This window comes from Enoplosus armatus, chromosome 23 (genome assembly GCF_043641665.1).
Source record: "Enoplosus armatus isolate fEnoArm2 chromosome 23, fEnoArm2.hap1, whole genome shotgun sequence".
NCBI lineage: Eukaryota > Metazoa > Chordata > Actinopteri > Centrarchiformes > Enoplosidae > Enoplosus > Enoplosus armatus.
In genome coordinates, this window is record NC_092202.1 from 2,598,422 (window position 1) to 2,614,545 (window position 16,124).

At 42.2% G+C, this 16,124-nt stretch overlaps 1 protein-coding gene across 1 annotated transcript in view; it reads right to left on the bottom strand.

Moving 5' to 3' along the window:
* Nucleotides 1-16,124, bottom strand: part of col4a6 (collagen, type IV, alpha 6) — a 104,189-nt gene that overhangs the window by 34,010 nt on the left and 54,055 nt on the right. Inside the window, exon 3 of the mRNA XM_070929538.1 lies at nucleotides 7,990-8,067. Within this exon, the coding sequence (XP_070785639.1) occupies nucleotides 7,990-8,067 (78 nt within the window). The remainder of the gene's footprint in view (nucleotides 1-7,989; nucleotides 8,068-16,124) is intronic.

The window sequence follows — 16,124 nt, forward strand, 5'->3', positions numbered from 1 at the left end:
GACACATTCAGCCTCCATATAACATCTGTCACTGAGCTCTATGTTACTGAAGTTCCTACAGGAGCCATGAGAGGGCAGTAGTGTGCACTGGAAACAGGTCTGGATACAGAAGGTCTGCCTTCGATATGAGTTTCTTCTTCTACTATTGTCAAAACAACCTGAGTGTGCGGTCCTTTTCTTCTTCTTCTGTGCTTTTCTGCCTTTTGTTATTTCATGTTTGTACGTGATGATAAAATAAAACGTTACTGGATTCAAAGCCGTCAGAGATCCAAATGGGAAGAGAGGGGAGGTTGAGATGAGGATAAAGAGAGTGTGTGAAAGCTCCTTGAAGACTATTCAACACACACACACACACACACACACACACACACACACACCTCTGCCTGTTTATCTCTGAGTGTGTGATCCTGGTGCCCCTGACCTTCTGGTCTACAATGGCCTTTGTGTTGGCTGTGACCTTTGACCTTTGCTAGACTAAACTCTGTGTCTGTTGAGTGGATGAGCCAGTGTCAGGTGTGTGTGTGTGTGTGTGTGTGTCAGGTGTGTGTGTGTTTAAGATAGCGGTGGAGAGAGAAGTTCAAAGCTAAACTGAATCCTTCCATCATTTCAGCTCTGATTGAAAGACGAGGAGACGGGTTTTAGTTCGTCGAGACATTTTGGACAAAGGGAGGCAAAATGGCTGCACTACCGCCATTTTATACGACTCTGTGTGTGTGTGTGTGTGTGTGTGTGTGTGTGTGTGTGAGAGAGTGTGTGTGTGTTAAGATGAAGCCTAAACAAAGACCACCACCATTTTTAGACTCCTAAAGAGAGCCTGATAAAATGCCATACAGGGGCCCAGGAGTGTGTGTGTGTGTGTGTGTGTGTGTGTGTGTGTGTGAAGGGAAATGTTTGAACTACAAGACACTCCTCGCCATACATGTCACACACACACACACACACACACACACAAACATAAGAGTAACCACACATATAACCCCTAAAATACACTCACACACATTCAAGCGCTCACTCAGCGAAACCCGGACAGGCTTAATAATCACAAACACAACACATTAGAGAACGCATGGAGAGAGGGGGGGGGAGAAAGGGGGGGGGGGGGGGGGGGGGAGAGAGAGGTTGGAGATATATTGAAAGATAAGGACAGACAGAAGAGAGAGATCAAAGTTATCATTCATGCTTGTCTCAGGGTCATGCTGCTGCCAACACTGATTATCTGTGTGCAATCTGAGCCTATCAGTGTGTGTGTGTGTGTGTGTTTGACGACATATAAGTGGTCTTAAATCTGATTGCATGCCTCATTATTGCTTTCCCTTCTCCTTCCCCTCTTTCTTTTTGTGTTTCCTTCTCTGTTTTCGGGGTTACGGCAGCCATCGGTCGCCTCAAACAGCTAAAAATGATCTATGATTACAGTTAGTAGAAAAACAGCAGCTATGCAGTCATCAGTTACAAGGTGTTCTTATAGTGCCTGTGAAAAATAAACAGGGCACCAGCTGTATGTGGAGGGCGAAGTTAGCCTTCAGGGCTTTCTGCCAGAAAGCCTCTGTGAAAGGGTCAATTTCAACCCAAACCACGATCTGTTCCTGAACCTGATCAGTAGTTTCGGTGCCTAAACTGAACCAAACTGCAACTGAAAATAATAAGTAAATAAGGTCAAAACTGACTTCCTCAGTCCCATTCATCCACCATGACTTCCTAAAACCTTTCTGACAGAAAGCCTGCATTGTTTTCTCAAGTGGCAGGGCACTCTGCAGGGCACCACATCACCATAGAGGGGGCTTCATCATGTTTTATCTACAGCAGGGGCATCCAAGAGGGCAGTTGTGCTGCGTTTGTTTTCCAACATGGGATGCACAGGTTAGCTTCCCACGCCCTAGCTTCACAAGTAATTTAGGATGGAGGACTTCTCCTCATTAAACGTGAAAATGTTTGTCAATCTTTCTCTTCTTCTGTCTCTCATCTGGTTTGACATAAAAGGAGTTCTGCCATCCTCTCTTTATCCCCCCCCCTCTCTCTACCTGCTTCAGGATTAAAGTAAAGGAATTCAGAGATGGAGAGACGCCGTCTTTCATCGAGAGGCCCCGCGGAGGGGTTTCATCCCTCGTTTTCTTATCTTCCCATCCCACCGAGGCACACATCCACTATCACTTTACCCTCATGGTGTTTTAAAGGGCTGTCTGCTGCACTCTCTCTTTTCCTCTCTATTCATCCTTTATTCCTGCTTCCCTTTGTTGTCTGGGTGTGTGTTCCTCTTTCAGCCAATCACAGTGTTTCTTTGTTGATCAGGAACAATCTTGATAATTGATTCATTGTTATTTAGTCATTAATCCATGAAAAATACCAATAATCTTCTATTTTCAGCTTCTCTGATGTGAGGATCACCGTGAAGCGAATATCTTCAGATTTTGGACTGCTGGTCGGAACAAAGCAGGCAATTTGAAGACGTCGCCTTTTTAAAATCAGTTTTCTGATATCTTAAATTCTAACTTTGAAATGCAGCAGTGAGGAAGAGTGAACATGAGTAAATCACTGTGGTGGAGGAAGTAGAGAAATAAATGTTTCCCAGTGTTTGAGTGGAGGATCAGTTCAGTGAACTTGTTTTGAATTCTTACCTGCTGCCTTTTCCTCGGCTGAATTAAACATTATTTAGAAATGTGCACCATGTGAGCACAATATAAACTAAGATAGTAATAATCCAGGGGCTGCCTCGGTTGTGTTGCAGGGGGTCCTTACTTTCAGCTTGGGTAAGCCCTCTCTAATATCTTTAATTCACAGAGAAACACTCTGATTGGGTGACACAGAAAACGTTGAGCCGACGCCGCTGGCAACTTGACAAAATCAGGAAGTGCTCCCTCGGTCGCTCTGTTTCTGATGGAGGTCTGGCAAAATCAAATAAAGCACATCCTTCCTGAAGCCTTTGCAACTTGAAAAGCTCAAGTGTGTTGACCTAACCACTGCCTGAACACACACACACACACACACAAACCATCCTGTCATCCCTAACCCTGCCCTTTGACCCGGGGGGGGGGGGAGGGGGTTCCCAATGGGAGCGGATGTTATTGGTCCTAATGGATCCAGTACGGCACAGATATTAAAGCCAGGAGGGTAAAACATGTGAACACAAGCTTTTTAAACACTTGCTAGAGTCTCAGGACTTTAAGAGTCTGAGCAAAACTGAAGCCCTTTGGCTATTAATAATGAAAACCAACTAAAACCAACACACACCGTCTGGATCGAGTCTTCGCTGTGTTCATATCGCCCACGGGACCAGGGTCTCGCTCAGGCTATCTATCTGATACAGTCAGCTGAACCCTCATTATCTGTTTTAAGCACACAAAGTTGACAAGAGGTGTGTTTGTTCCTCCCATTATTGCCGGATTTCAGTTTTCATTCACTTATTTGCTCGAGGAAACACCTTCAGTTCATATTTGTGTGTCTTGACATGCCAGTCCTGCCCTCCTCCTCTGTCAGTAAAAACAAATAAAGTTCCAGTTTGTAAAGATGCCCTCCAGAGTTATTGGCACACATGTTGGTAAATATGAGCCAAAACATCTGTACAGCAAACAGCCTGTGACTATGGAAATATGACAATTTTCCAAGCCTCACCTTTGTTTTCAGTCACAGTCTGCACATTAAATGAATTTGACTGCCTCTAATATGAGTGGTGAGAATGACAAATAGGTTTATTGTTGTTGCTGTTGTTGTTGTTGTTGTTGTTGTTGTTGTTGGCCCTGGGAACAGTTCAACAAATACTCTTATCGGCCAAGACTTAGATGAGAAGCTTGATACCACTCTCATGTCCGTGCGGTAAATAGGAAGCAACAGCCAGCAGCTGGTTAGCTTAGCTTAGCATAAAGACTGGAAACAGGGGGAAAACAGCAGGAAGTGACTTCTCCAGGGTAAGAAACAATCTGTCACACAACCCCATGTAAACTTGTTTTCTATACGGATTTAACAAACAAAATGTTAATTAGCGAGCTTTAGAGCCAGGCTAGCTGTTCCCCCTGTTTCCAGTCTTTATGCTAAGCTAAGCTAACCGGCACAGGCTGCATATTGAACAGGCTGTTATGAGAGCGGTATAGATCTTGTTATTTAACTATTGGCAAGAAAGCAAATAAGCGTATTTCCCAAAACGTAAAATCATCAGTTTGTTTTCAACACAAACTAGTTCTGTTGCTCCTTTGACGCCGTTCTGCAGGGGAAAGTTTATTTCCCCAAAAAACGAACTCAGTAAATAGGAAATGACAATCATTCATTATAAACATTGTTCAGCAGAGTTTTACTTCTTCTTGAGCAGAATACTCATACAGAAGCAGTGATTGTACTTGCGTAACACACTCTGTACTCTGAACCTTTGATAAACCCTGTTGTGGTTCATGGCTGACCCTGCGCTCTGACAGGCAAGTTCCCCCTCAGGCATCAACAGAGCATCACCAAACTCATGCGTGGCATCGTTTACACTCTGTCAGGCCTCAGCTGTGCTTGATTCATCTCATTACTTGTGTTGTTGTTGTTTCAGTAAAAGGTGTCAATCATCATCTATGTCTTTGTGAACTCTGATGATGAACATAAGAGAAACAGATTGATTCTCCTCCAAAGCAAACTGAACACACCAGCTCCTCTGATATGATCTTTTATCTGAGCAGCGGCTGTGTTACGGAGTCGCAGTGATGCCATAACATGGCGCCTGTATGTGTATCGACTGCAAATTACACGTTATGGCAGTTTTTAAGGGAACAAAGCTGCAGATGGAAGAGTGCTGAACTTTCACTCACTTTGAAATGGAAAGAAAAAAATATCTAAATTATGTTTACAGGGGAACATGATGATGTTGACTGTCGGACAGCTAGGATTGGTGTTTCAATACTGCAGGGGTCACCAAGTTACTAACTCCACATGTTTCACGATCATACAAGTATGAAAGTATGATAGAAAACCAGTGGGAATGATATGGTATGATATTTTTTCAGTACTTCCCAGCAATATTAAACAACAACTCCTGATGATATTATTAATCAAATTAATGACACTTTACTTAAGCAGCAGAAAACGGATAGATAGATTGATTCAATAAAAATGATTCATTAATTTAAGTTTGTTAAACTTTTTGTTAAAATGACACTTGACTTTCCAAGACCTGCAGGCAGAGGTGAGCAAAATTCATAATAATGAATTTAAAATTGTGTGACAGAAATGTGTTTGATACATTCATTTCTCTTTTCCATCCAGTGACTGATTGGAGGGGTCCCGACCCCCAGCTTAATTAGGTAATTGACAAAGAAGTTCACAATTTTGACACTTGATTAATCATTTAATACATTTATCAAGGATTTACTAGTTCTAACTTCTAAAATATGTGTATTTGCTGCTTTTCTCAGTTGTGTACCATTGTCAATCGAAATTTTTAGGGTTTTAAGACTGTTGGTTGGACATCCCCTTGGGCTCAGGGAACTTGTGATGGGCATTATTTTCCTATTTTCGACTAATCAGTTAATCAAAGTGATAATTGTCAGATTAACAGATAATGAATATGATCATTATCTGCGACAAAAATGATCATTATTGATCTTTGTAGAGACAGTCTTTCAATAGCTCACAGCTCATTTTAATGAGGGGATCTAGGTTGTAAATGAATTCATGTTTAATTCTGCTCTGATAGCGTAGCTCTCATCTAGGAGTGAAAAGGGAAAACATCCAGGATCAAGCCTTGCGTCCCTAAACTACTCTCCACCTGTGAACTTCAAGGCTGTAGACAGCTATGATGGAGAACACACGCCACCTCACTGACCTGTAAGTACAAAAGTAAAACTGAAAAGAGACAAATAAGCACCTTACCACTTAAACGTCTCCCAGCAATAACAGGTAAAGAAGGTAATACAGCCGGCTGTGTCATTTAGGCCTCGCAGAGGCTCTGAACACAGGTAGGTGGTATTACCTGAGCTATATCATTTACCTACAGGTACCTGGGTGTAATGTGGCGGTCGTCACTATGTTATTTACCTAAACTGGCGTACAGTAGGCAGGCAGTAAGTGCAGGCTCTTGTGTCAGACAGTAATTGTTGTTTGGATACAGGCTGAAAGAGACCGAGCTACAGCGTGGAGCTTACAGTCCGTGTGAGGTGAACACACACAGGGGTCTGTTTTTCCAAATGATTCTAATTATTTTATTAGACTAATATTATATATACATATATGTATATATATATATATTCCACCACTTCGGAAAGCAAACCTACCCCCTTGAATACTGTCTTCTATTGAAATGTGACCATGAAATGTTCTAGCATTAGGAAAAGGCCACATTAATAAGTGTTTCTCTATTTTATTTTGTTGTTTGCAAGGTGTCCAAGCATTAAAACCACAGTGTGATGCTAAACCTTTACAGTTAAATCAATTTAAAACATTTTTTACGTTGGATCGGCAGCTCCTAAAGGAAGTTTAAAGACTGACAACTTTCACTTTCATCAGTTCGGCCTTGGAACTGACGGACCAACATCAAATATTCATCAATCAATCTGTGTTGGTGTAAGAGCATCTGTGTCTCTTCCACTTCTTCACAGCCTTCACCCCTCTGACCTGATGATGCTGCAGCATTTACAGACGCTTGTTAATGTACAGGAATTCATATGAAGCCAGAAGGTTTATATTGACGTACGAAACACCCACAAAACTTTCCTCTTAACTGTCAAGTCATAAATCAGGAAGTGGAGCTGCTCTGTTTGTGGCAGCTGACAGGTGGAAGCCGTGTTTATGTATCTGTATACACTGAAATGAGTGTGAATGTAAAGTTTAAAATATTGTAAGAATGTGCAGTCACTCATCCATGAGCAAATCAGCTCACCCTCCGTCAACACTTGCTGTATATTATTGCTAACAGATGACAGTTGGTGTTAATTTCATGGCAACAACGACGAGGAAATGAGTTCCTCGCCTAAAGACACTGTTTTGTTTTTGTGGGCGTCTGAAAATACAGTCTATAGATAAGGACTGTTGAAACATGTGTAACACAAACTGACACGGCGCTCACTTTGATATATGTCAAATAGTGATCACGTCTGTGGGTGTTCATTCGTGATGGAAAGAGATAGCGGTTCAAATTGGAGCCCAGAGGTCGTTGTTTCTGAACAAAAAGATAAATTAAAGATAATTCGCTTGTTCCCGCAAATTAAATCCCCAAAGCATTTTTTTTTAAACTGGAATAAAGGAACTAAACACTGTTTTGTTGGCTTGTAATGCTGCCAGATAAGAAAATCAACCCCATTTAGTTTGCTAACCTCACAGCCAACTGCTTATCATGCTGCTCAGTACAATAAACATTACATCGTGTCAGATTACAAACAGGTAACCTGCTGTTATGAATGATTCAAATATGAAACTTTCTTTAAACATATATATTCATATGTTTATAAAATCAGTTTGGCAGCTTCCAACATGAGGGATCAGAAGGAAAGAAATCAGAGTTAGAGGGTTTCAAGTTACAATCTAAAGGTTAATGGAAACATCAGGTTTAACAACTAAGTGTTTAAAATTCCCAAAAATGGGAGCATCAACTGCATCTCACCAACTAAAGACAGCTTTGTGGGTTTATGTAGTCACATAACTGATTATGCCTCATACTTAATGTCTGCGTAACGTCTTAATGTCGCAAGGAAATGGGTCTATTTTATATTATGACATAAAATCACTATATTAACTAAATATCACCATTTCTGCGGAGTGACTGACTTTATTACCTTTATGAAATACCCAGGCTGAAAATGGCCCTGACTTGATTTAAAGGAAGTACAAAGGACCAGATCTACACATTCAGGTATATCTAAGTATCATCCCTCATGTGGAAGAGGAGCTAAAAGAGGGTTCTTTTTGACAAAAAGAGGAGAAGCCATTAAATGGTGCACATGAGGCTGTGCTGTGGGCTCGTTTTGGGCTGTTGGAAACATGGAAATGGATTTTTACAAGACGGCATCACACGGCTGAGACGTGACTCACCCTGCTGCCTTTCTCCGGGTTGCACCTGCATCCTCCGCTGCAGTCCAGGCCTGCACACGGCTCGTCAAACTTGGTACCCTGCAGAAACAAAACGAGAAACGGAGATCACAAACGGTGCTTTGGAAATATACGTGATGAACTGCTGTTCGAATGCCCCTAAATCGTGGTTAGCAAAACTGAATGAGGGACTTAAGCAGGATTTAGGGATGGATCAGATCCAGTCAGTGCTGATGCCGGATGTTGATTGACTATTGGCATGACTTTTTGATGTAATCTAACATGTACTATCAGGTTGTGTCGTGTTTACAGCCTTCATTTGTCTCTCGTTATGCCCCACTGGGTTTTCTGACAGGGGGCAGATGAGCGTAACCTTCCAGCTCTTTTTCTTTGATTGGTAACAGAGACACAAACCAGCCTTAACTACAACCAGAGTCAAGCCTCTAACCAAAGAATAGAGCCAGTGATACCAGCTGCAGCCCCGGGGAAGCCCTTTAGGAGCCTACGTGAGTCCTTTCATAGTGTTACTTGTGACCGGTGGGTCGTTTGTTTTCTCAGGAGTAGAGAAAGACGCATTTTGTATGAATAAACCTCTGTGATATCTCCAGCTTTCTTCCTTTTTTTTTTACGAGGTTTTCCCCTCATACATCCCACCTTATGAATCAGAATCAGAATCAGAAATACTTTATTGATCCCCGGGGGGGGGTTATACAAACACACACCATTTGTACCTTATAAACTCCAAGTGAACTATAGATTAACCTTTTTGCGTTCAGGGTGGCATTCCTGAGATATCTACCAAACATCACGCAGTGCTTTTAAGACTCCATAAGCAGCACAGAGAGCTTTTATAAGCTGACGTATGAATGACAATAAGCTCATATATATGAGTCCCTTAAAGGCTTCAAAATAACCATCTATTCTCTTGTTGGGTCTCTGGGTGGGAGGTGATGGACCACATGCTGATGGTCTTGTATTTGTCTTGTATATATCTGTGTGTTTGCACCTAAATACTGTGTGTGAATCTAAACTTTGTATACATGCGTGTTCTTCGCTTGCCCTATGACACAGAAACGTAAATAAATAATTAATCAACGCGCTTGATCGCCTCCTCGTGAATATAGGACCAAACGTCTCATATGATTCCATGGTTCGGGGGTCTGTTTGGGGTCAAGCTCAGAGGTCGTCGCTGGCATTTCAACGTGATTAGTGGATGAAAGGGTGCTGGCGGGGTGGAGAGACGTGGAGGCGACAGGGGACAGGAGGGGAGGAGGGACAAAAGGGTGTTGACTGGGGTGTGATGGAGGTTCAGAAGACAGGGGTGGATGAGGAGAAAGTGTGAGGAGGTATTAGTTCATATGAACACAGTCTGTGAGCGTTCACATCCACACAGGGTGTAATCGAGGTCAAGGACCCTCCAGGACCCCTGTAAGTAATCATCAGCTGGTCTAGTCTGGGTCTCGGTCTCATATAATAAGAGCCTGGGAAAGACCGCGAAGGCGTCTGAGAAATATTTGGTTAAAGAGGGTTAAAGATTGATAGAACAACCCTGATTTATTAATTCATATATCACTATTATATCAATATTCTATACATGTAGTTGCTCCTCATTCTCTGCTATTAAAAAATGTTAGGTTAGGGTCCGACAACATTTTATTGAACCTAATTATCAAATTCAAATCCTTCTGAATCTCTTATCAAATCTATTTAGGTTGAGAAATATAAGAATCAAAACACCAGCGCACACAGATCGATCTTAATTTAATGAGTCTGACATTGTGGCTTCCTCATCACATGATAAGCAACACGTATCAGCAGATATAGTCAATCACAGATCATTAATATTGCTTCATATGACCCATTAAAGGCTTTCAGCTTTCAACGACTTTAAACCTGCATTACTTTAGGTTACCGCAACGAGCTGCAAACACTATTTGGCGAACATGTTGCACATTTACACATCCAGCCGATACAGAGCAACATTAATATTTAATTAGAGTTGTGTTTAAGTCCAACAATCTCTCCTTTAAGTCTGTTTTGGTCTCCACCAAATCCTGAGAGACGTATCTGCTGCCTTTCCTCCCTCTATCGCACTCTATTTCTTTTTACTAACATATATAATTAGGTGAGGAACTAACACGAAAACTGGTGAACACACAGTAAGTAGTATACGTACAGGAGGAGAGGCCAAAGATTACTACTGCCAACTACTACTACTACTACTACTACTACTACTACCACCTGCCCGGGACTGCATAATCAGTTACAACCAGTTACAAAAAAAACGTGGTGGGGAAGGAAGAGAAAAAGAGGAAAACACACAACAAGGAGAAAGCGAGCTTGGCACAGAGCAGGGAGAGAGAGAAGGAGGGGAAAGGTCAGTGGTGCTGGTCCTGCTTTCTTCCCTCTGATCTCCTCAACTCCTCTAATCACAGTGACAGAAGGAGGGCAAGAGAGGGAGAAAGTGAGCAGGGAAACAGTGAAATCTGGGCTAATGGAGGGATGCAAGGAAGGGGAAGAGAGAGCGACAGAAAAGGAGTAGAAGAAATGGAGGGAGGCCAAAAAGATAGAGCAGCTCGAATGAAAGTTTTGGCAAAGAGGTCTGAAGAAGAAGAAGAAGCTAAAAATAGAAGCAAAACAAGTGATTTGGAGCATTAGTGGAACTCCAAAGAAAAACAAATAAGAAAAAGGAGCAAAAATTCAAGCAAAAAGATGGTTTCAGGTTCAGGAAAATTAAACGCAAAAGAGATCATTGATGTTGCTGGAAGTCTTGTGATGTCTATATTATGTTACGCTTATTATTTTGGTCTATTATCCTCCTTTTGTTGAGGCATGAATACTTCGTCCAATCAGAGTGAGCTGCCTCACATTGTTACTGGCCCCATGACGTCCATTGTTCGGGGATATAATCCAGCCTCTACCTGAGCAGGGCGGAGATGTGCTCATGGCGCTGAACCTCGATGAATTTGCGCCGTCCACGCCCAGAGTTAAAAGTGACGGGTGATACGAGCAAACAGACGCTAAGCCAGCACCCGAGGGAGAACAGTCAGCCTCGGGGCGGAGGACGTGTGATGTGGTGTTAAACACAGAGGAGGGAAAACATGGACACATGCACACAATAGAGAATTATTAGAGGTAAATAAAAACACATGGAGCAGCACACGTGAGTGCATTTGGACAATGTGCTTCTATACTTGTGAGGACCCACTTTGACATTACATTCACGAGTTCCTAAACTTGATGCTAAGATGAACCTAAGTCTGAACACTAAAACAGAACTTTAAAAAAAGTGACAAAATGTCCTCACTTGTGAGGTCTAAAACTGGTCCTCACAAAGGACTCATAGATGTACAATAGCACACACACACACACACACACACACACACACACTCAGGGCTACATTCTCCCATAGAGAACAAAGACATATGAGGACAAAGAGCTGAAACCCTGGTTTAACAGTAGGAGAGCTACTTGATCATCCCATCATCTTACACCCACTGAAACACAACCTGTGTGTGTGTGTGTGTGTGAGTGTGTGTGTGTGTGTGTAGGTGTGTGTGTGAGTGTGTGTGTGTGTGTGTGTGTGTGTGTGTGTGTGTGAGTGTGTGTGTGTGTGTGTAGGTGTGTGTGTGAGTGTGTGTGTGTGTGTGTGTGTGTGTAGGTGTGTGTGTGAGTGTGTTTGCCTTGCTCTGGAGTACCATCCTCACAGCCAAAAATGACTTCAAAAATGCAAAGAAACAAATTGAGATAGAAAGCGGTTTGGGTTGAAATGACTGCTTCGTTAACGTCCATCGTCACGGTTACAGTAATAAACACGTTGCCGATGTTAGGAAAACCTAAACGAGCCAGCCTCAAAATGTCTACTGCTGCATAAAAACAAAAAAGTAATCCCATTACGGTAGCCTTTATGCTAAGGTTAGGGCCGGGGGTCAGGGTCAGGGTTCAGGGTCAGGGTTCAGGGTCAGGCCACAGGAAAGTAAATATGCTGCAGGATTAGACATGTACGAGTAAAACCAGACAAAAGCACCACGCGCAATAATTTGCATACGTCCGCCGACATAACGTGATGGAACAGGCACATTCCCCGACCGTCCGCATGAATTCAACAGTGTGCTCATTCTTTCTCCCGTTCTGTCATCCCGGCATTACCCAGCTATGTTCCCCAGTCAATCCACGCTGTTTGCTCATACTTTACTGTCCAAACACTCTCACGTACGCACGTCTAACGGAGAATTTTAAAAGCCGTCTGTAATACCTGTCTGCTTAAACGCCCCCCTCCTCCCCGCTGTTCATACACCTGAGAGTGGCAGCTTATGGCTGACGTCTGGACTTGCCTGTTCATTCCTAGAGGGTCTGCTGATGTTATCCGGATGAAGGTTGAGTCTTGGGTTACCCACGGTACGGTATACACACTGAGCTATATGGCTGAGACAATAAGACATGACGTGACAGGACGGCCAGTTTGTGTTTTCAAAAAGAAAAAGTGAGATAAAGCTTTGCGTGCTTCGTATGTTATAGATTCCTCAGCTTTAACATGATGGTGGTGGTTTGCTTAAAGGTCACAGAGGCTGGGTGGTGAATACCTCACATTATGTCTTATCAGATTGCGGTGTTAGTATTATGTAGTTAAAGAAGCAAGATGTGACATTGTGATGTCAGTCAAAATGTCATTGCATGACACAAACCAATGAACAGGCTGATTACGCTGCCAGTTTTTCAAAACAAGAGCTGACTGAGGTCCACTGAGTCAAATACTGTTTGACCCCGCAGGACTCTCTTTACATTCCACCTGAACCTGAACCCGACATTGAGGACTTCAAGGGAGAAAAACACTCGAGGAATGGGAGGTTGAGACTGCAAATAAAGGAAGAAACTGTGGAGATAAGAGGAGGAAGAAAAGGAGTCTCTTTCCTCTCTCTAATATCCTCCTCTTGTCGCCCTTTTTCTTTATCGTCACATCTCTTCCTTGTTTTGTCTCCGTCTTCTTTCCTTTTTTCTGCTTCACCCCACTCTTCCTCCTTTCTCTCCATCAAACTCTTCCTTATCTTCTCTCTCTCTCTGCCTTTCCTCCCACCTCCCTCTCTCTTCTTACTCCCACCCCCCCCCCCCCCCATCTTCCCTCTTCTTCCTCTCTGGTCCATCTGTGACCCTGACATCCACCACAGGAGACACACCAGCTGTGTTTGGGCCTCCAGCGTTCCTCGTTTACTTCTGTTTATTCCACCCTGTGTGTGTGTGTGTGTGTGTGTGTGTGTGTGTGTGTGTGTGTACAGTATGGACTGTATATAAGCATGCGTGTGTGTTTGAGCATTTTTCGTGCTTTTATCTGCCATTTCAGATACAGGCATGCATGTATTTCTGCATGGGAGTGTGTGTGTACATAAGCTTTGTGTACTTGTACACAAGCTCATGTGCATGTCTGTGTTCCCGTTGACCAGGCCACCCAGCTGGAGTCAGGCCATGTATAACTTTGGCCAGACGGCGGAAATTTGCAACGCTAAAATGGACCCAAACAGGACGTCGCTCAAAGCCAGCTGACATGGCCGATGGCTGCAAATGTAAATAAAGTTCAACCGCTGTTCTTGATTGCGAACAAAACGCATCAGGAGAGAGAGGCTTCACAAACGACAAAACACAGTTCCAAAGACGTAAATGTAAAAAGTAGAATTTCACTTCATGTAAAATGCCAAAACATTTTATTCATCCTTAAAGGACCGTAAGAGAGATCTTTCTGAACAATCATGTATACTTTTGAACTTTTTGCCAATCTCCTTGTTGTGTTTCAGCTTTTTGAATGTAATTTTCTCATTTTACATGCAGCCATTCACTTCTGTATTAATAAATAAGCATTTATTTTTGTCAACATGCATTATTGTTACGAGGTCATGCAGAGCAGACAAATTACTTTGCATACAACTGTATCACCAAGCAACAATAATGGAAATTAGCTAAAAATGAATGCAGAATTGTGACGGATACCACATCTGTTTCCAGAGTCTCAAAAGCTGCACATATTGTGTACAAATCAATGGAAACTGATGGAAGGTAGAAAAATACAATAAAGAATATAAAACTCTCCCACAGGTTTTGGAAAATGGCATCAATAGTAAGTTAAAGTGCACATGATTTGTTGCTAAGGGGTTCAAACTTACTAAAAACAGAGATATCCTTTAAAAGAACAGTTGACATTAGTAGTCATGAACTTCATGTGAGCAGATAGTAAACAGTTTAAATCCCCTCTGTATTTCCCAACCTGTAATCCGGTTAAGACCGAGTTAATGTTGTGAAACGCTTTAATGTCACAAACTCTAAATCCAAACGTGCTGCATAATGTGGCTTTCCTGCCAGAGTCAAAGTAAAATAAGATTTAGAGAGCTAAGCTGCTTCCAAGTGCCATATTACCCCTGACACAGCGGACAGGCCGACTTACCTCCAAACACAGCAAGAAGCTAGCATTAGACCAGGTGATGTGCCGGACTTTGACTGGAAAACTTCTTACAATGAAACATTTGGATGCAAAAGACGAAACAATCTTTTATGTGAATTACTGAGCCTTAAAAATACTCAAAAATTTAAGTTTCACGGAGTGTTTTTTTTGGATCAAATCCTAACCGGCTGATGTACATATCATCAAGCTAATGTGTCATCACAACTGTCTACTTTTCAAAACATGTTATCTATAATATCAATTAGGTTAATATTACTGATGCATTAATATGTAAGCAGCATTTTAATGTTTTAGCATTTCCAGGTGGAGCTCATTTTAACTACTTCGGCTATTGCTGAGTAGTTCAATCAATGCATCACATCTCAAAGATCATGATGGCTTGCACACATGCAAAAAACTGTGTTCATAGCTGCACGCACACACACACACACACACACACACACACACACACACACACACACACCTCTGGCTAAGGATTCTGCAGTCGTGATGGAACAGAAACATTGCCATTAGACAGGATTAGGACTCTACCTGCCTAGCCTTGTTGGCTCCCTCTCTCTCTCTTACTCTGTCCCGATCTCCTTTTTTCCTTCTTGAACATAATTAGACACTTAAGGGGGGGGTTGGCAATTTTATCATGTTTTTTAAGAGCAAAATGAACCCGGGCAAGAACGGGCACGCACGCAGAACAGGAGCTAAGTAACATGTCTATGCTAATACCACGCGTACAGGTTTTACGTAGTATATCCTCGGGTCCTGGGCCTGGTATTTTCTGCCCTGCCCAGGTCCTTAAGTGTATCTCTAAAAGTAGATGTTATCAGTAAAAAGAGGACTGATCTGCAACAGCAGAATGATCTGAAACATCTGGGATGCTTCCGTGATAACACATTCTCAACCACGCCCCACCTTGCCTCTTTCAATGGCTGCTCACCCTATCTTTATAGGTCATGGGTGCGTCAAATGCCTTATTTAATGTCCAGAAACCCCAAACAGATATGGATACATGTAAAAAAAATGTAGGTTACTTATTAAAATGTCCATGTTTTCAGAATGAGAAATGAATTAAGTTACATTAACGTTACTGGAAACCCCAACCTTATAACTAAGACAAGTTTAAGGTTTTTATTTTCAAGTTGTGGAATAAATTGAGACATCCTTACACACAACGAGACTCTGTACTGTAAGCTAACTGGCCTGGAAGACTAAAAAAAAAAGCAAAGGACAGTGTGTGGGAATACGTAGCTTTCTTATTTGACCTGGTTAACTACAATAATTTGGAAACAGAGAATAAAATGACAGTACTTAATGTACTTAACTGACCACCACCACTGGGTAAATATGTAGGTTTAGACTCTGAAGTTGGTCAACGTGAAAACCCCCCAAAAAACTACGCTATTCATTAAGTTATTAAATGTCAAATGTGCCTAGACGCTCGCCTTTATTGAAGATGAGCTCTAAATAACTCGAGTGCATGACGGACGTCATTAACAATGCACAAAAAGTCCTGGATCCCCTCATAAAATAACACCCAATCAAATGACTTCACCTCATACGTGGACAGAAATACTGTTGCCCTAACAACCAATACCAGCGTGACCTCACAGGGGGATCTCTGAGGTCACATGATCTCCATGTATTTCTATATTACTGTTCCAAGCTCAGACTCCCATCGCAGCCCCCCCCTGTTGGT